The sequence below is a fragment of the Talpa europaea genome (assembly GCF_964194135.1).
Source record: "Talpa europaea genome assembly, chromosome: 7".
Taxonomy (NCBI): Eukaryota; Metazoa; Chordata; class Mammalia; order Eulipotyphla; family Talpidae; genus Talpa; species Talpa europaea.
This window is the reverse complement of record NC_140074.1, coordinates 53,276,923-53,296,493: the sequence shown is the minus strand read 5'-3', so window position 1 is coordinate 53,296,493 and position 19,571 is coordinate 53,276,923. Positions and strand designations below refer to the sequence as shown.

The 19,571-nt window shown below is 51.8% G+C and overlaps 1 protein-coding gene across 1 annotated transcript in view; it reads left to right on the top strand.

Annotated features, from left to right (window-relative positions):
- The window catches only part of TBC1D2 (TBC1 domain family member 2), a gene marked incomplete at both ends in the record, with an annotated part of 34,064 nt that extends 18,488 nt beyond the window's left edge, over positions 1–15,576 (top strand). The window contains 7 exons of the mRNA XM_084236390.1: positions 2,902–3,297; positions 7,495–7,605; positions 9,056–9,243; positions 10,269–10,745; positions 13,954–14,074; positions 14,569–14,754; positions 15,451–15,576. Coding sequence (XP_084092516.1) covers positions 2,902–3,297; positions 7,495–7,605; positions 9,056–9,243; positions 10,269–10,745; positions 13,954–14,074; positions 14,569–14,754; positions 15,451–15,576 — 1,605 coding nt within the window. The remainder of the gene's footprint in view (positions 1–2,901; positions 3,298–7,494; positions 7,606–9,055; positions 9,244–10,268; positions 10,746–13,953; positions 14,075–14,568; positions 14,755–15,450) is intronic.
- Positions 15,577–19,571: the final 3,995 nt, after the last annotated feature.

The following is a 19,571-nucleotide window of genomic DNA, read 5'->3' as shown; positions in this document are numbered from 1 at the left end:
CAGGGATATTCCCACATGGCGTGGCAGATCTCTCCTGTCGCACTCGCTGCTCCCCTCAGCAGTGCTTTTGGTCCTTCTGCCTGTTCTCCCCGCTCTGTCTCTGGTGAATCCTCTCACCTTCCCGCGCCTCTGGCCTTTACCCCAGCTATTGTTTGAATAAAAAATAAATCTTTAAAAAAAAAAAAGACATTGAAAGCAGCATTCAAGTGCAAAATCCACTGTACATCATGGAAAAGTAAAGGATTCTGGTGTAGGCATTGGGAACCCTCTGTTCTAACCATAATTTTCTCACTTGTGGGGCTCCACCAGATCCCTTTGGCCTCTCCCTTCTCCTTTCTTGGGCTTCATTCTTCCCATGTGATAGGAAGGCAGCTGGAGCCTCCAGATTTTCTGAATTTGTGGTCCATTCCCACTCCCACTACTTTTCTCCATTCCTCTCCCCTAGCCCCAGTTCCTTTCTCCCTCTCATTCTGAGGTGGGATGAGAGCCTTCTGGGTTGATGTATTGATCATAGATGTTTAGGGTTACATGTGAAAATACAGCTGGATGTAAAGAAATGTGCTTTAGATTCAAAACTCCCAAACTTGGGGGAAGACACCCACCTGGTTCTGAGTCTTGGGCAAGTCTGGACAATGGCATCTGTTAATTATTTCACCAGGCTGTTACCTGGTGAAAGTAGTCTCCAAACCTCTGCTAAACAGAAAATGGTCTAAGTTCTCAGTGATCCTGAGCCACAGGAATGTTAATCTCGCTCAGGCTAGCCCTGGGCAGTGACTTCATTCCAAACATTCTTGCTTGGTTTACAACCATCCCTCTCACCCCCCCCCTTCTCGCCACACCCTAGGACCCCCACAGCTCTACAACCTGGGCCTTTACTGGAACTGTTGGTTTATTTGTGTCTGGAAAGCCCTCCCCACCCTCATCTCCCATCTGCTGCTTGACATCTCTGGCCCCCTCCATTCCTCAAGGATCAGTTGAAACTGCTCTCCTTTCTATGGAATATGATGGTCTCCCCTACATCCATTCCAGGCCGAAATCATTGCTCTCTGCTCTGAGCCCCCACAGACACCTTTGTTTCCTTCTCTTACTGTGAATATGCTATCAGAGTAGTTTACCTTTACTCCACCAGCCTTTGAGGTGCTTGAAGTACAATCTGTGATTGGCTCTTCTCTGGATCCTGCACCTGCACTGAGTGGGTGCTTAGTAAAGGGTGGGTGGGTGGGTAGATGGATGGATGAATGGATGGATGGATGGATGGATGGGTACATTCGTGGGTGAAAGAAACAACCAGAGACAGAACAGTCACTACTACTGATGTTTCAATATATGCATGCTAATTTGGTGGTCTTTAGCTTCTCAAATAAAGTCATGATTTAGGATAGTTCTCCTCCAAAATGTAATTGTTCTTAGCAAACTCTGCCCAACCAATCCATTTATTTAAATACTTTGGCATGGATGCAGTTAACATGTCTCCAGGAAACCATGTTTTTCCAAAGGAGACTGCATGGAACGCAGCACTGTGACCTAAGAGCCCTACCTGCCAGGCTGGAAGTGCGTGTGGAGCTGGCTGCTGGGCCACCTGGTTTCTGATGCTCTGATCCTGGCTCTGATTGAATTCACATTCCTGATCTGGGACAGGACACCTTCTGGGGAGTTCGGAGGCTTGAAGCACAGGGAGCCAAGCAGACCTTGAGTTTCCCTGGGAATCAAATGTGCCAGCCTTGTAGGCCTCGTGGGCTCTAGAGAGGGCTGGGCTCACATAGTGTGAAGGAAGTTCTTTGTGTGTGACTTAGCATGGGCTTGCCAATGTGCTTCTTCTCAGAAGCTGTCTCAACTTGATTGGTGGTGACTGCTTGGATGCTCTATTTAGAAGGATTCTGAGGCCTAGCAGAAGGCTTAGGCAGGCTTAGCAGAAGGAATACTGAGGCCTAGGCTTAGCAGAAGGAACACTGAGATGAATTAATGAGGTCTACCACAAGAACAAGAGGGAAAACCATGCCCTGAGCCACACAGCTGCCCCCCTCCCTGTTATCCCCAGTTTCATTACTGACCTGCTTAGGCTTTGGATGAATTGGTATTAAATTCCACTCAACTCTGCTGTGCCTCGGTGTGTTCATCTCTGCAATGGACATGTATTTGTCGGGGCTCAGGCTTGGCTGCTATAACACAGAAGCCTCAAAATACTGAAGCAGGGCTTCCCCGGTGGCGCAGCGGTTGAGCGCTGGGTTGCGAAGCTGCCCGCAACCTCTGCAGCGCCGGTTCGATCCCCAGCTGCTCCCCAGCCACCAGAGGAGGGTCCCACATGGCGCGCAGACCTCTCCTGCCGCCCGCTGCTCCCCTCAGCAGTGTCCTTCGGTCCTTCTGCCTGCTCTGCTCCCCGCTCTGGCTCTGGTGAATTCTCTCACCCTCCCGCGCTTCTGACTATACCCAGTGCTTGTATAAATAAATAAATAAATACATCTTTAAAAAAAAAAAAATACTGAAGCAAACTGGAAGTTTATTTTTCACTCACATAGAAGAATCCAGAGGTAAGGGAGCAGTTCTGATGGGGCAACGTTGCCATGCTCAACATGCAGCTCCTGCTGTGATTCCCAGGGGGCTGCTCTGGTTCTTGCTGTTTCCCAGCCAGAGGAAGGGAACTGGACCCAGGGAACATGTTTGTAGTGGTTTTATAGGCCTGCCCGGGAAGCAGCCATATCAATTCCCAGAACAGTAGGCAGAACACATCTAGCTGGGAAACATAGTCTTTAGCTGGGGGGATCTTTTGAACAGAAAAAGAGAAAATGGACACTGATGAGATATCCTAGGGGGGTTACCAGCTGCCTCTCAGGGCCATTAGAACTGGGTACAGCATGTGCCTTACCGCTGCCCCCTAACCAGCACTTCCTCTTCCCTGTCCAGGAGCTGGTGAAGATCCTGCACAAGGCACTGGAGGATGCCCAGCAGGAGAAGAGGGCATCCAGCGCCTATCTGGCCGCGGCCGAGGACAAGGACCGGCTAGAACTGGTGCGGCACAAAGTGCGGCAGATCGCGGAGCTGGGCCGGCAGGTGGAGGCCCTGGAGCAGGAGCGGGAGAGTCTGATGCAGACAGCGAGCCTGAGGGAGCAGGAGGTGCAGGAGCTGCAGCAGCATGTGCAGCTGCTGATGGACAAGAACGAGGCCAAACAGCAGGTCATCTGCAAGCTCTCTGAGAAGGTCACTCAGGACTTCATGCATCCCCAAAAACAGCCCCCAGCGCCCCCAGATGCTGCCAACAGGGACTTCGTGAGCCAACAGGAGAAGATAGAGAATCTGAAGGTAGGGCCCCTCTCTCTAGCTCCCGGGCCCCCGTGGAGGGCCATGCTTTCGACCCTAAGAGATTTCTAGATGGAACAGGAATACCATTAATTCTGGAATATTCTTATTTGAAATAGATGCTCATGGAATTTTGGCTCCACAAGTTTTCACTTTCTTAACCAGAAAACCCAGGGCACTCTGGCTTTTCAATGCAATCTTATGCTGAAAAGTGAAGAGTTTTCTTGATTATCAAATTAGAGATGAACAAGCTGAAGACAGAGTCAGAACTCAAAGTGCAGGACTAGCTAAGTCTGGGGCCAGCCTGCTCAGCCTCCTTCAGTGCCATGCTGATGCCCTTGGGAGCCCTGGGGTGCCAGGGCAGCTCTCCCTGGTGGTTCCACAAACTGGACAGGTAACCCATGGCTGTCTGTGACTCAGGATAACAGTAGTCGCTGCAACACTTACGGGCTGTTCAGTGCGGTAGGCACTCTCCCCGGTGCTTTACTTACATCATTTCACTTACTCCTCATGCCAGCCCTATGAGGCAGATGCTGGTGTACTCCCCACTATACAAATGAAGATGCTGAGGCTGAGAAAGGTGCAGTAACTTGCCCAGGGCTGTGCATTGAGGAAGCAGGGGAACTGGAAGCTCAGATCTCTGACTAGCCTGTCTGCTCTGCTGTCTTCAGCTTCTTCACCACCACCCTGACCTCACCTTGCTCGGGCAGCAGCTCTGTTTGGGAGCCTCTTCATAGAGAACCCTTGAGCAAAGAGGGCAGGAAATTTATTTTAGGAGTGATGCCTGCTATGAGCTGCAGCTTCCTCTTGGAGGCTGGTGATAGCAGCTGTCAGACCATGTAGAGACCCCATCCGGGCTCACTGGCCCTAATGGCAGCCGTGTAACCAGGGCCAGTCCTGCCCCCAACCTTCCACTCATTGCCACACACACGTACATACGTGTAACAGTAGAACTCTCTGCTGCTGTGTCCAAAGACTGCTGTTAGGGAAAGTGAAGGGGAGGAGGAATAAAGAGAAATCCAGAAGCTTTTGAGAGACCTGTGGGCAGTGTGGCGCATGGCCACTGCCCAGGCTGTGAGGTCAGGCTGGCCTGGGTTTAAATCTTGGCTCTGCCTCGGGCAGGTCATCTCCTCTCTCAAGGAAACACTTTACGGTTCCTATTCACAGAGTATTTAGAAGGCTAGAAGAAGAGAACCTGAAACTCAGAGTCCCTCCCCTTTCTTCAGCAAGAAAAACCACAGAACCATCCTCTGAATCTGCTCCTTTATTTAGTCAAAGTGAAAACAAAACCTTTCAAATGCAGATGCCACTAGGTTGCTAGAAAGCTCTCCACCTTCACACAGCAGTGAGAATTGCTTCCATCCATTGCTGCCGCCCTGCCAAGTGCCTCCCTTTTCTCTCTGGCCCCTCCTGCTGGGTCCTGGCAAACCCATAGACATCCTGGGGGTCAGAGCTGTAGACTCAGGTGACCCGAACAGTTAACTGGAAGCATGGGCTCCCCTAGGAGCTGAGTGTGCCCACTGAATGTACATTCTCAGGACATTAATTTGTCAGTGAGCCCAGATAAGAGGAGACTGTGGGTGTGATTCAAACAAGTATACATTTGCTGCCAATCCTCAGAGACCCAGTGTTCTGTGCTAAAGGAATTCATGTACCAGAGCTCCTTATTTGTTTAAAAAAAAAAACCTTTTGATGTCTGATCTGGGGGGCGGGGGGGGGGGTGGTGGAATAGATGACCCAACAAAAATCCATTGTCTTTAGGTTTTGTCACAGAACATGTTCACATTTCCTGCTTGCCCAATCATTGGGACACCCAACGGGAAGGAAATGCCCCCTTGCTGTGGAAACTGTCAGTTGGAGAATAGAATCCTTGGCCCCTTGAGTGACAGAGCTGGAGACGGGTCTAGTTTTTTGGGCTGGGATAGTGGGCCCTAGAGGGGGAGTGGGCTGGTGGCCAAGAGCCACACAGCACACATGGCAGGGTTGCACTAGACCCTGCCTCCCCACAACCAATCCATGGCCTTCCCCAGGACCACATGGCATTCCTTCCTCAGTCCACATGGCATTTCCCCAAGACAGCAACTGGGTCCTGATCCTGGAGAAGGCAGGCAGGTGGGTGGACAGCTCTTCTTCCTGCCCCCTCTCTCCAGTGGCATTTTCCTCCTTCATTTGGCCTTGACTGTCTGTGACTTTTCTCTTCTCTTAGTCTCTCTTTTTCCTCCCTACAGTTCTGAGCCAAGAACAACACTCAAGGTAGGGCAACTAATTGAAGGGGAGGGTGCTACCCAGATACCCACGGCCACTGCTGCTCCAGGGGCACCCACACCTGCCCTCTCTGTCTGGGGTGGGTGCAAGTGGGGTACCATGCAACATGTCCAAAGCCTTGACACCAGTGAGCATCTCCTGGAATGACGAAGGAGGGGCAACAACCAGGAGGCAGAACCAAGTGCAGTGTGGGGCGAACTTGACTGTGCTTTCACTCACCAATAGTTTTCGATTCCTACTGTGAGTGAACACAGCTGAGCTGGGCTGGGATCTGGCTGTCTTTCCTACCAGCTGCGTGACTGAGGAGAGCTCACCTTCTCTGTCTTGTTTCCTTATCTGTAAATGGGAATGACAGTGCATTACGCAACAGCTTTGTGGTAAAGGTTAATCTGCACCAAATATTGTATGTGAGGGGACATGGGCCTGGAACACAGTAGGAACTTTGTAACCATAGATCTTTTCCTGCCTTACCTGGAGACTTGTTGCATTTTCCCAGGCATTTGGGAAGACTATAAGAGCAGCAGTGGGAGGTCTTCTCTCAGCAAGCAGAGGGGGAGCTTGGGAATCAGAAGAGCAGCTCTCAGATGTAAGAACTCGGACAGGGAGGGGACACTTGCATTGAACATTCTACACTGGGTCCTCTGAGACCTCGTCTGTGTCCCTCTGGGGCTGCTGGGAGGACATAAGAGAGAGAGTTTGCGTGGAGAGGGGAGGCAAGAGTGATGGTGCAGGGACCCCATACAGCCTGTGTTCAAGAGTTTTCTAAAAATCTCCAGAGATTAAAATGTAAGGCTGTCATGGGAGTGGGGATTTCCCAAGGCCTGAGAAATCCTGAGCTCCCAGGAGGTTGGTCCTTATGCTGCAGACATGAGGTTTATGTCAGTCTCCCTGTCCCCTACACACAAGGGCAAGAAAATGGGGCTCCAAGGGGAAGGCAGCCAGCAGTCCCAGACAGTCTAGGTGTGATGTTCTTCACTTCCAGATATCAGGGCCCTTCCCAAATCACCCCTGTAATAGCATCTTTCACACTCACCTAAGGCCAGTACATTTTCTTGAGTGGGAGGAAAAGGGGTTTAGTTTCAGCCAATGAATGCCCTGGAATTGCTAGATACAGCTATGTGTGCATGTGTGTGTCTGGGTGGCTTCTGCAGGGTCCATCCTGCAGAATGAAGACAGAGTCACGGCTGTGGCTGCTCCTTCTGAAGCTCAGGCTCTTGCTGGAACTCCTAGCTCTGGGCCAGCCTCTCCTTACATGCTCCAGGAACATCTCACTCCCCCCACTGAACAGCTTCAGTGGAAAAATTCTAAGCTCAGAGATGTACGTCACAGCATTATTCATAATCAAATGCATAGATGACAACAACTTGAGTTATGGTAAATTCACCCCATAGAATTGCCATTAGACATTAAAAATGATTGTTGGGAAGCTTACATAACATCCTGAAGAAATATTTACAAAGTGGCACTAAGTAAAAAATATTTCTGCTCCAAAATTGCTCAGTGTCATGGCAAATATATGACAAAATATGTTCATTTTGAAAACAACATTAGTTAAATGTTTGCTGTATTTTAGTCCTTGTATTTAGCATTACAGAACATGTTGCTGCCCTTAGTCTCCCAGTAGCCCAGTGGGGCAGTTGGCATTTGCCTCTTTTATAGATGAGGAAACAGAGGGTCAGAGAGGTTTAGTGAGGCCTCCCAGCCTGGAAGTTAGAGCTACGACTTGATTTCCAGGCCTAGAGCTCTCTCTACCACATCAAGCTGTGATCAAAATTAGAGGAGGGTGTTATTGGTAATAGCATTCATTCAGACTTTCTTTTTTGTTACCATTATTGGAAATTTCTAAAGAAAGGAAGTGTTAGAAGCTCATTTGCAGGTGAGGACTAAGGCCATGTTTAGGGTGCCTCTCATGAAATGCTTTGCTCTCTTTTCCAGGATGACATGGAAGCATACCGGATCCAGAACCGCTTTCTCAACTCAGAGATTCACCAAGTCACAAAGATCTGGAGAAAGGTGGCTGAGAAGGAGAAAGCCCTCCTGATGAAGGTGAGAGGCAGGAGCCCTTTTCTGGCCATCACCATTCTTGGCTCCCCTTCTCAGTCCCCCCATCTCTCTCCACATTAGCTGAGGAGGTTCCTGAGGTTCCTCTGGACTGACCCTTCATGAGTAAGACCTGCATGAGATTCTTCTCCAGATTCCTTTGGTCTGACTCAGTCAGGCATCTGTTCAGCAGCATTCACTGGGCAATAATGGGGTAGGGGTGTTAGACCATTAAGTTCAGCTCCTATCCTCAAGGAGGGTGCAAGAGGATTCTGGGAAGATGGTAGACCAGGAGTATATTTCCCCTCCTAGATAACAAATGCACTGGCAGAATCTGTCTGATATGACTGTTTAGGAACTCTAGGGTCTATTGCTACTTCCAGAGGAAATTTGGAAGGTAAAATGGAGTTAATTTTAGTTCTTAGCACAATGGCAGCTACCCATCACCCACACACTTCCCCATGGGAAGCAGCTGTGCAAGTGTTCGGGAGCAACTTATATGTAGCTCATAGGGTATTGGTGACAGACTCAGGAAGCAGCCTTACTGGTAAAGGGCAGTGTAGGTGGGACCCTGGTGGAACAGGTAGGAAAATAGGCTCGCAGAATTCCTTGGAGTTGCTGTTCAGCAAACATTTGTTGGTAGTGACCTGGACAGGGGTGCTGTGGAATGACCGTCTTGGCCAGGAGGCTCCCACTCTGCCACCCCAGGATGAGGAGCCCTCAGGTTATGGCAATGCTACAAGGCAGATTTTTCCTGTCCCCATCTTACACAGAAGGAAAACAAGATCCAGAGAAGTTACCAGATTTGCCCAGCACGGCCCAGCTTGTATAAGTAGAAACACAAAAGTTCTAGGCAAGGGGCGGGAGTAAGCAGACTGGGAGTGTGCACTAAAGCTGTGCTGTGGGGGAGGTAGTGTATTGGAGGAACAAGAACCCACATGGTGGCAGCAGAGGGCACAAGGTCAGTGTTCAGAGATGCATGACCTTCCTGGCCTTAATAGCACCAGCAGAGAGCTTGCTATGAGCCAGATGCCCTGGGAATGGCTTTACACACATCAGCCCGTCTGACCCTCACCAGAATCCTGAGACCAACTCTGTGTCCTCCTCATTGTTCAGATGAAGAAGCTATGGCAGAGAGCTTAAGTAACTAGCCACAGGTCACCTACGCAGCAGTGGCTGCAGCATGATGGAACTGCAGGCCACAAAAATTCTGTGCTGCCCTGGCCCACCCCTTCCCACTTTCCCCTGAACCCAGGTCTAGTGTGGGCCCAGTCCTCCCTTCCCTGGAATCCTTTCTGCCGTACTGCAAACCCTTGGGTTTTACGCCCATCTCCTTTCCTTACGTGAAGGTCTGGAAAGGTTGAGATGGGAGAGGGGCAGTGCTGTCTCACCTGGTTCCAGTTTCAGGTGTGCCCAAGCACAACCGGGGCTGACATGCCACCTCTCCCTCCCACAGTGTGCCTACCTCCAAGCCAAGAACTGCCAGGTGGAAAGCAAGTACCTGGAGGGACTACGGAGGCTGCAGGAGGCCATGGGGGATGAGGCGAGTGAGTGCTCGGAGCTGCTGAGGCATCTGATCCAGGAGGCGCTGCAATGGGAAGCCAGCGATGCCTCGGCAGACAGTGTGGGGCTGAGCCCCATTAGGTGAGGACAGTGGGGGCTGGGGCGGGTGGGTCTGCAGGACCTGGGGTCCCCAACTGGCCTGCTGCTGGTTACTGCAGACATGTGCCAAGTCTGCACATCCCTCCCTCCCCTTGGCTTCAGATGAATGGCATGTGGTTCAGATGACCCCCACCTCGGGAGGCAGCCCCTGCCTAAGCCACATAGCACATTAGTGCGGCTAGCACAAGACTCCTCCAGAGCTTTTTTTTTCTACTTCCCCAGGACACCCTCCACAGGTGTTAGCCAGAGAGGAGTGTAGCGGGCACAAGCCAGCAGCCTCCTCTGAGCCAAGCCCTCACTAAGCACAGTGGACATGGACAGTCACAGGAGGGTCTGTGACAAGGGTCAAAGGCCTCTTGAGGCCGGGTGGTCCAGTGTCAGGAGCTCAGGCTGTAGAACCAGACTTAGTTCTCGTTCTGTGCACCTTGGACCACTTTACCTTTTGAACCTCGTATTCAGCCTCCAAGAGATGCAGGCTAAGACCTCCTTCTCTTCAGATTCATTAGGGTTAAATGAAGTAGCACACACAGGGCACATGGTAAGAACAGATACATGTCGAAAAACTGAAAGTCCCTCTGGAATGGGTTCCCAGCTCTCACATCTCTGCTTGTCATTAATGCTGTCCATTCCCCATCCATCCTTGGGCTTCCCGGCTGTGGAAATCGGGTTCCATATTGGCAGTAGAGGAAGGACCTAAGGCTGTATGAGTAATAAGAGGCCACCTGTATTTGCATAGAATGAGTCAGTCTCTCTCCAGTATTCACCATGTAGCAGGTACCACTGAGGCCCCCAGCAGTCTGCAGCAGAGGCTCTCCCTGCGCAGAGTTCCTATGCCCATTGCACAGATGAGCAAACTGAGATTGGGAAAACTGAAGTGGCCTGCTCAGGGCTGCTTTTCTAACTTGCAGTGGATGCAGCAACCTTGCCCATGGGTGTACCCCTCCCCGCTGCTGCTTATAGGGGAAGGGCTCCTGGGAGGCATTGCTAACATGGACTTCTGCCAGCAGCGAGTATGACGAATATGGCTTCCGGACGGTGCCCAACTACGAGGTGGAAGACCTGAAGCTGCTGGCCAAGATCCAGGCCCTGGAGGTGCACTCCCACCACCTGCTGGCCCATGAGGCTGTGGAGCGGCCGCTGCGGGAGCGCTGGGCTGCCCTGAGTGAGCTGACACGCTCAACAGAGGTCAAGCAGCTGCTGCGGGCCGGGGTGCCCCGAGAGCACAGGCCACGTGTCTGGAGGTGGCTGGTCCACCTCCGAGTCTACCACCTGCATTCTCCTGGTCGATACAAGGAGCTCTTGAGTCGGGGCCAGGCCCACAAGCACCCCGCTGCCCGCCAGATCGAGCTGGACCTGAACCGAACCTTCCCCAACAACAAGCACTTCACCTGTCCCTCCTCCACGTTCCCTGACAAGCTCCGCCGAGTGCTACTGGCCTTCTCCTGGCAGAATCCCACCATTGGCTACTGCCAAGGCCTGAACAGGTGAGCCACTGTAGCCTGAGGGCAGAGTGGATGTGGACAGTACCCACTTAAGTACCTGAGAGGGGTGCCCAGGAAGATTACCTTCTCAGGGGTGATCCCCACTGTTCAGATGGGGAGAAGCTGGTGAAAGGACATGTTCAAGACAGAGGTAGGTCAGAGCCCAGGGTTCCCCATCCCATGCACTTGCCTGGCATTTGTGTGGGGAGGAGAATTGCTACTTGCATAGAGAAGAAAGCCTCCTGGAGAGTCCTGGGGTTGTGTTGCACACAGCCCCTGTCTGGGTCAGGGATCATTTGCTTAATTGAAACCTACTCAGATGAGCCCATGGAAGGAATATGTAAATGTTACAAGCTCACAAAAGCCAGGAAAAGGACACAGGGCTGGGGGCCAGATGGTCATTGGAGGCTGGGGCACCACACACCTCCAGGAGGCACCATTATCCCCACATTCCTTTGGAATGCTGCACCCTGAGATTGTATAGCATCAGGTGCTGCTCTGCAGACCTCTGTGGGGCTGTGTGTTCCCTGGTCTCTCACTCCCCCACATGCCAGGTGCTTTACATACCTGACATCATCTAATCTTCATGAAAACCCTGTGAAGAAGGCATCATGCCCTCCCTTACCCATGTGAGACAAGAGGGGGTGTGAGAGGCTAAGGAACCTGCCCAGTGCCTCGCCGTGCATGATGGCAGGCCAAGCACTGCTGCCAGAGTGGGCCTCCTACCATGTTGGGCCTCCTACCATGTGCCCTCACTCATAACAGGAGCCATGGCAGACAGTGCATTTTCCTGATCAGATTAAGGAATGTGGTAGCCATGTCTGGGTTTGGGGGTCTGACCTATGCTGAAAGGGCAGGGCTAAATCCTCTAGCAGGCGGGGTCCTGAGATAAGCCTCTTAGAAGGAAAAAAGCTCCCCACGTGGAAAGAGACAGCAGAGGCCACAGAGGCCCATGGGGAAACTACTGAGACCAGAAAGGAGGAAGACACCCAGAGGCATTTCTTTACCTCTTTTTCTGGATGCTGTTTTTACCGATTATTGGCATTTAGAAAATGTTCATATTTTTAAATAGGAAGTGTTTGTACTAGAAAGAGCCTGTTCAAATATGGAGAGCAATGTGCATGCACTCTTTCAAGGCCCTTAAACCCTGCAAGCCCCTTTCACTTGTCTGAGTGCAGCCATTAGGGGCAGCCTCTAGAACTGCATTGTGGTGTCTGAAGAGAACAGACCCTGCTTCTAGGCAACAAACTGGAGGGTAACAGACATCATAGTGCTGATTAGAACAGAAAATAATTGAAAGTCATTTCCCTTTAAAGTAAAATTGGAGTGCTTTTAAAGTACTTTTTTCTTTCCCCTTTCACCACACTCCCTCATTTGCAGACCTACTTGGGCCCTGAGTGCCGTCTAGCCGCAGCCCTGAGAAGTTGTCAGCAGCAAACTCTCATCACTGACCTTTTAGTGTGTGTAGAAATCTTAAGCTGATGTTAGAAGCCAGCTTCTGGCCTGATCACATGCTTAGTCTCCAATGGAATGGGAGGCTAGATTTGGGAGTCCAGCACATCCCTATTCCTAGTTCCACTCTTTCATCAAGTGACATTGAGCAAGTTTTCTGGGTCTCAGTCTTCCCATCTCTACCATCTTTCTACTGGTCTAGAAAGGAATTGCCAAGAACCTTGTGAGAGTTTCTGAAACAGCTCCAGACACAAGGAGAAAGAGCACTATGATCGATTAGTTATGTCTTCCCCGGACATAGATGAAGGGAATAGTCATAATAGTCATAATCGATTAGTTATGTCTGCTCTGGACATAGACAGAGAAGTAGCCAATGTATCATACATTTGCTACTCCTGAACTAAATAACCTCTAAAATCTTCCCCCTCCAACCCAGCACTGATAGAAGAGAACTTTCTGTTTCCCAAATCTATGACTATTCTCCTCTCCATCCACTCAACTCTGGGTCAGGAAGATTTGTACAAATATTTTGCCCAGAGTGGAAAGAAATACCTTCCAAATCTACTGGGGAGAGAGAAGGGGAGTCTTTTTTTCTTTTGAGAATCAACACTGTTTCTTTAAAACAGTGTGAATCTCAGAAGAAGACAGAGGTGATGAATTCAATCTAATAAGAGCCCAGAGAAGCCTAAATTTTGAGACAATGAAATGTACTTTAAATGCTCATTGAGAGTCTGAGGCTTCACTGTGCTGTAACACAGCATTTCCTGAGGGGTTCAGTGGTGCACTGTGCTAAAGCCTCCCACATCCCCTGGGACAGCCCCAGGTTACAAAGGCACACAGGGTTTTTTCACTACAGGATTCCTCAGAGGCTTTGTTAAGATCATCTGTATCAAAGCCTCTGAAAGGGGACAGCACATACAGCATTCCCCAAAGTATGTTTGAATATGGGGGGAATGCTAGCACCAACACATTGTGGGAGATACATTACCAACAGGCCCCGGTTGAGCCTGTCCAGGAAAGATGAGAGAACTAAAGAAAATTATATCCCCAGGCAGACATCCCTGCTCAACACTGTGTGTGTTGGGGGTGGGGGATTCTTTTTCATCCATGGTCTCACTAGAGCCTCATGACAACTTTGGGGAAGAGGAGGTGTCAGGTAGAAAAAGAATTCCATATATTGAGCAACTGGTGTACACCAAACAGTGGGCAAAGCTCTATATGACAGTCCTCTCTCTCAAACTGCCCCCACCCCCGCCCCAGGAGGTAGCTGATCCTACTTGGTTGATGTTGAATGTTAACACTCAGAGAGGTTAGTGCACTTGCTCAGGTCTCAAAGGCTGGGGATAGATACAAAGATGAGGATAACTATGTGTCAGGCACTGTGCAGGGCATTTGATATGTTAGCTTGGCTCATTCTTGCAACAGTTCTGTGATTATTCTGAGGCAGCAGAGGCTCAGAGAGGTAAACTAACTTGCCCAAGGTCACACAGCTAGGAAGCTACAGGAAAGGATTCACTCGCAGGCAGTGGGACTACAGAGCCCCTACTCTAAGATGATCCTCATTGCTCTACAAATCTCCCTATGTAATCCTCCCTGGAAGCATGTTCATTTCACCCCAAGTGCCAGAATACCAGCCTGGTTAGGGAGTCAGGCTGGGCAGGAGTCCCCCCACCCCTCCAGGACCAGGAGCCACTCCACCACGGGCTGCCTGACCACAACTCTTGTGAGTCACTCCAAGCCTCTTCCTCTTCCACCCCAGGCTGGCGGCCATCGCTCTGCTGGTCCTGGATGAGGAGGAAAGTGCCTTCTGGTGCCTGGTGGCCATTGTGGAGACCATCATGCCTGCTGATTACTACAGCAAGATGCTGACAGCGTCCCAGGTGAGTAGGGCAGGGAGAGGACTTAGTCTCCATGCAGGTCAGCATTCTCGAATTGTTATACATGCCCACTAATATCAGAAGCCAAGGACCTCTCGGGCACCCACTCCTCCCTCTGTACAACAGTCATACCTGAACCTGGCCGATGCAAGCCTAAGTTCCTGCTTGGCTTGAGGTTCAGTGGGCCAAGGGGTCAAAACTCCACTGGCCTCCACTGGCAAGAACTGAACAGCCCACAGGCTCTGAGTTGAAGCCTGATGTTCTAGCACCAGGGACTGCTTGCCCACTCTGGAATCAGCAAGTGCTGGGCCACTGAACCTGTCTCCCAGCCAGGCAGGGCTCTGGCAACTCGAGGTGCCCTATGCCCCCAGGCAGGGTGGGACCTACTTGGGCTGCTGTAGGACTGTGTGGGCCGGCTGAGCAGGAAGGGTTTGGCAAGGAGGGAGCCAGCCCTGACATTGAAGTGGCATCTGATGGGCCCTCTGACCGACTTGCAGGTGGACCAGCGGGTGCTCCAGGATCTACTCTCGGAGAAGCTACCCAGGCTGATGGCCCACCTGGCCCAGCACCGTGTGGACCTCTCCTTCATCACCTTCAACTGGTTCCTCGTGGTCTTTGCAGATAGTCTTATCAGCAACATCCTCCTCCGGGTCTGGGATGCCTTCCTATATGAGGGCACCAAGGTAGGGCATTTGGGGCTGAACAGCAGGGCCCTGGGTCTCCATTCTGTCCCTAGAGAATGGGGAGACCATGGTCACCTATCAGGACTGTCGAGGACATCCAAGAACAGGGCTTTGTGAACTAAAGGGCTTTGCCTCTGCCTCTGAAGATGCATCCTAAAGTTGGAGGGATGTCCTTTCCCTGGAGGGGAAGCATAAGCATGGGTCAGGAGGCCCCCCAGTCACTTGGGCTCCTCCTCTTGTTCCTGTTTGAACTCAGGAGGTTGGCACTTGGGTCAGGTCCCACCTCTGCTCCTGATCTTGCTAGGAGGCTGTGGGAAGGGCTCCTTCTCTACCTCCACCCTAGTTTCCACATGATAGTTGATGATCTGCTGCACCTCACAGTTTACAAAGCACCTCAGATCTGTCATCACCTCTGATTGCTGACACCTCATATAAAGACAGTCTTATCCCCATTAGGTGCAATAGGGGCAGCACCTCACCCAGGGTCCTGGGACAAGTCAGAGCAGAGCCAGGACTCAGGCTGTGCTCCCCCTGGGAGTTTCCAGTCACCCTCTTGGCCTCCCTCCATACATTTCCTCCAAGCCTTCAACCTCTGCCGCCTGTCCAGGGACTCCTGCATCCTGGCTGTGTGGGTTCCCCCTTCGGGCATTACCTGCCCTGACCCAGGCTCCCGCTGAACCCCCACTTTGCCCCCAGGTGTTGTTCCGCTATGCCTTGGCCATTTTCAAGTACAATGAGGAGGAGATATTGAGGCTGCAGGACAGCCTGGAGATCTACCAGTACATGCGCTTATTCACCAAGACCATTTGCAACAGCAGGTGAGCATCCACCCCCATCCTGGACTCGGCTCCCTTGACCACCAACTCTATATACCCTGGGACTCACAGAGACTCATTGCCAAGTGGAGATCAGTGATACTGAGCCTCCAGTATAGTTTAAAAATCTTGAGGAATGTACCTCCTCCCGCACCTCAGCAATCTGTGTGTCTCCCTACCAACGCATTCAAGGCCTCTATGCAGTTTCATTTCTTGCCTACCTTTTCTTGCACCCAGTACCTATGCCCTATAATCTTACCAAACAATAATTTGAATTCCTAAGACACCTCTGGGCTTTTGGGCTGGCAGTTTATTCTGTTTAGAATGCCTCCTTGCTGCCTTCTCCACCACCACCATCTTTGTCCAACTTCTCACTGTTCAAAACTCAGCTTATGCGCGGCCTCCTCCAGGAAGCCTTCCCTGATCAACCTCTCCTTACTGAATTAGAGCTCCCATAGCTCTGAGGTTCTGCCTGCCTCATATCACCTGGGGTAGAAATTATCTTGTTCACCTGGAAAGTGAGTTCCCTGAGAGCAGGCTCCTCAGCCACATCGGTGTAATGAGCGCAAGCTAAAAGGGGGTACTGATTGTGCTCTTTCCCCTAGGAAGCTGATGAACATCGCCTTCAACGACATGAACCCTTTTCCTATGAAACAGCTGCAGCAGCTGAGGACGACCCACCGGGAGCGGCTGGAGGCTGAGCTGCGGGAGCTGGAGCAGTTCAAGGCAGAGTACTTGGAGACTCAGGCATCCCGGGACCAAGCTGTGCTTGAAGGCTACACCAGCGAGGACGAGGGGGAGGTCTGACTCGGTCTCCTGCTTTCCCCACAACCTCTTCTCACCCTTAGCAGACAGGTGCCCGTGTGACCCTGGCCAGTACCTTTTCCTCTCTGGGCCTCAGTCTCCCCATTGGAGTACTGTCTGCTGTGAAGCCAGTTGGGTTATCTCCTCCAGAACACATAACTAGGGGTGCCCCCTTCACTTCCTCCACAGAGCACTTTAGCACACAGACAAGAGTGCTGTTTTTAGGGCAACTTGAACATTTTGTAAGTTTTATCTGTATAAACTGTAAATATTAAAATATTTGGAAGTACGTCATAGGCTTGGGAATGTAAGTGATTCTCAGTGATTGCTCCTCTGGCAGCGTCCAGCCTCGGACATCTCTGCGGTTTCTGTGTGTGTCTCTGCAGGTCCTAGGCTCTGCACTCAGGGCCGTCTGTGGGCATCAGTGCCTCCAGTGCTGCTTGGGTCTGAGTTCAGGCCCAGCGCCCATCCCAGGCCTTGTTCATTGTCCCCGCTCCTTGCTGTCCGCTTCTCACAGCCCTTTTTGGGAGGTTCCCGGGGGAAACCCCGCCCCACCACCAAGCGGATCTTAGTGTGGGGTTTGCATAGAGCCCTGGGTCAAGCACTGTGATCTCTCACCTCCCACCACGTCACAGGCTGGGGCAAGGAGAGCCATCTCTTCTCTGGCAAGTGGGTCTTTGGGAGGGCGGGGAAAGGGCAGTGACAGGAACCCACCTGCAGCCTGTTGCTAAGTCTGCAAGAACTCGGCTTCAGTTCTGGGCCCTTCCAAGACCTTCCTCAGCAACAGGCTTCCCCTATTCCACCTCAAAGTAGGAGGTCAAAGCAACACAGCTCATAGTGTCAGCAAAACCTGTGACTGAGCAGGTATAATAACCCAGAGGCAGGCTCTTTGGTATAAAGGACTGGGAGTGGGGGGATCTTGCATGGAAACCCCCAACTCTGATCTGAGGCTTCTGGCCAGGACTCAGGACCAGGAACACATACTCTGTCACTCACAGGTGCTAACTTGAGATGTTGGTGGGCCCTAGCCCCCAGCACTGCTCCCTGTGTGGCCCCAGGGAGGGGCATTCGGGGTTGCCTCCCTCCCACATTCACATGAGCTACTAGCTGGACCAAGGATTCTGGGTTCCCTGAACGCCCCACACCAGGGCTGACAGCCTTTCTCTGGCTTGCTAACCTTTTTTCACTTGCTCAGTATCCATGAAAGGGATTGTTATGAGGGTGGCCTGGGGGAGAGGTGGCCTGTGCAGGGCCTACTCTCCCCCCTACTCAGGCCTGGTATCCTGGCTGCACCCCAACGGGCTACTTGCTGTAGCCCTAAGGGCCGACAGGGAGACAAGTGGTCTGGCCTCTGAGAGCTCCCAGCAGGGTTTGGGGAGATGCTAATGGCACAGAAGGAGGCGCAGCCACAGCAGTGAGTGACTTTTTTTTTTTAGCAAAGAATACATTACCAGCAGGGCCCTGAGGCCTAAAAAAGGCCCAAGACTCCAGGAGAGACTGTGCAACTGGTCCTTCAGGTTCCAGCCTGGAAGTTCAAATTCCCTCCTCAGCAAGAAATAAAAAATCTCAGATCAGACCATGGGCACGGATGGGGGCTGCCAGGTAAATGCACCTCCTCTCCCTTCTTCCTTCCCCCTTACTCTACCCTTACTCTACTCTACCCTCCTTCCTTCCCTCGCCCATTCCCTCCTCCTGCCCATTTCCCTCCCTCTCCCCTTCTCACCCTTTTGCTTATCCCCGCTCCTCAAACTTCTGCCACCACTTACCCCCTCCCCAGCGCTGTGAAATTTGTGGTTCCTACCTGCTTGCACCACAGAGTTGCTGAGTAGCTTTTGAAAAATTTTGGTGCTGGTCCCCAGGCTCCAAGCCTGTTGTGGGAGTGGGTATTATACTCTGAGCGGGCCAGGGACCGTAGGCCAGCAAGGAATGCTTATTGGGGGCCCTTCTATTCCTGAAGTGGGGAGCCAGAGCCAGAAATGGAAAATACCTGACCTACAGCACCCACTCACCCCAAGCCAAGTTTACAGAGAGTTTAACAAACTTGTCCAAAGTCACACAGCTGCTGAGAGTTTAAATCAGCTCAAACCTAAAGGCCCTACCAAACCAGGAGGGCTCCTTCCAGCACACCTCGCCTTCCCTAGCGCCTAGAACATCTCCCCCAAGGGCCCAGGGGAAAGGGCAGGCCTGGTCTATGGTCTCCTTGTTATAGAGCAACCCCGATATTAAACGGGTTCCTGGCTGTGGGTCCTCACCCGCGCGCTTTAAAGGGACTTATGAATACTCTACTACAGACACACACAAAAGGGTTAATAAAAGGTTTATTTACAAGAGGAAAGGAAATAAGGAAAATGTACAACTCAGGGAGAAAATAGGGAAATAAAGTCTTTAATGCGTCCTACCCGATCCGACGACCTGGAAACCCCAAAGTCACTCTCAGAGCTGACCGGACGCTGCTGCTGGCCAAGAGCCCAAAATGGAGAGCCCCCCCAAAGCCCACGTGTCTGCCTTTTGTATCCACCTGGCTGCTTAACCCCACCCTCAGGTCCCAGCCACCTTCCCTTTGGTGGTGATGGGATTTGGAGTTCCCAGTGTCTTTGGCTTTGACCTGGGGTGGGGGTGGAGTCCACAAAGCCTGTATGGAAATAGCTTTGGGACCGCCTTTTCCCCCTAACATCCTGAGTGGTCCAGCACCTGTGAGGATATTTCCTGGCTAATGAGATAATTCCTGGAAAATGAGAGGCAGTAGCTGGAACTAGTGTGCGGGGGTGGGGGTGGGGGTGTCACACCCCAGAAGGCCTGGAGTCTCTGCTGCTACTCCTGGGGAGCCCACCTACCCTCCCCCTGCTCTCCCTAAAGAGCCTTTGGGGCCCACCCCTGGTATCAGGTTCCTGGCCCTGCACCACAGCTGTCGCCCCATCCCCAGGGGCTGCTGCCTTGCAGGGCTGGAAGATCTGATCTCTCATAGCCACAGGGGATGGGACCTCCTGCTCAAAGCATCCCTCTCTCAGACCCTCAGCCCCCAGCAAGCTGGTCCACACTCCATTCCACAGAGGAGGGGAAAGGAGTTACCCAGGGAACCTCTCCACAGCAATATCTCCCAGAATAAAGGGACCCCACCCACCCTAGAGAGGAAGGTGCACACACACTTCTACAGAAGCCCTGTGTAGGGGCTACTCTCCCCCCTACTCAAAAACCTCC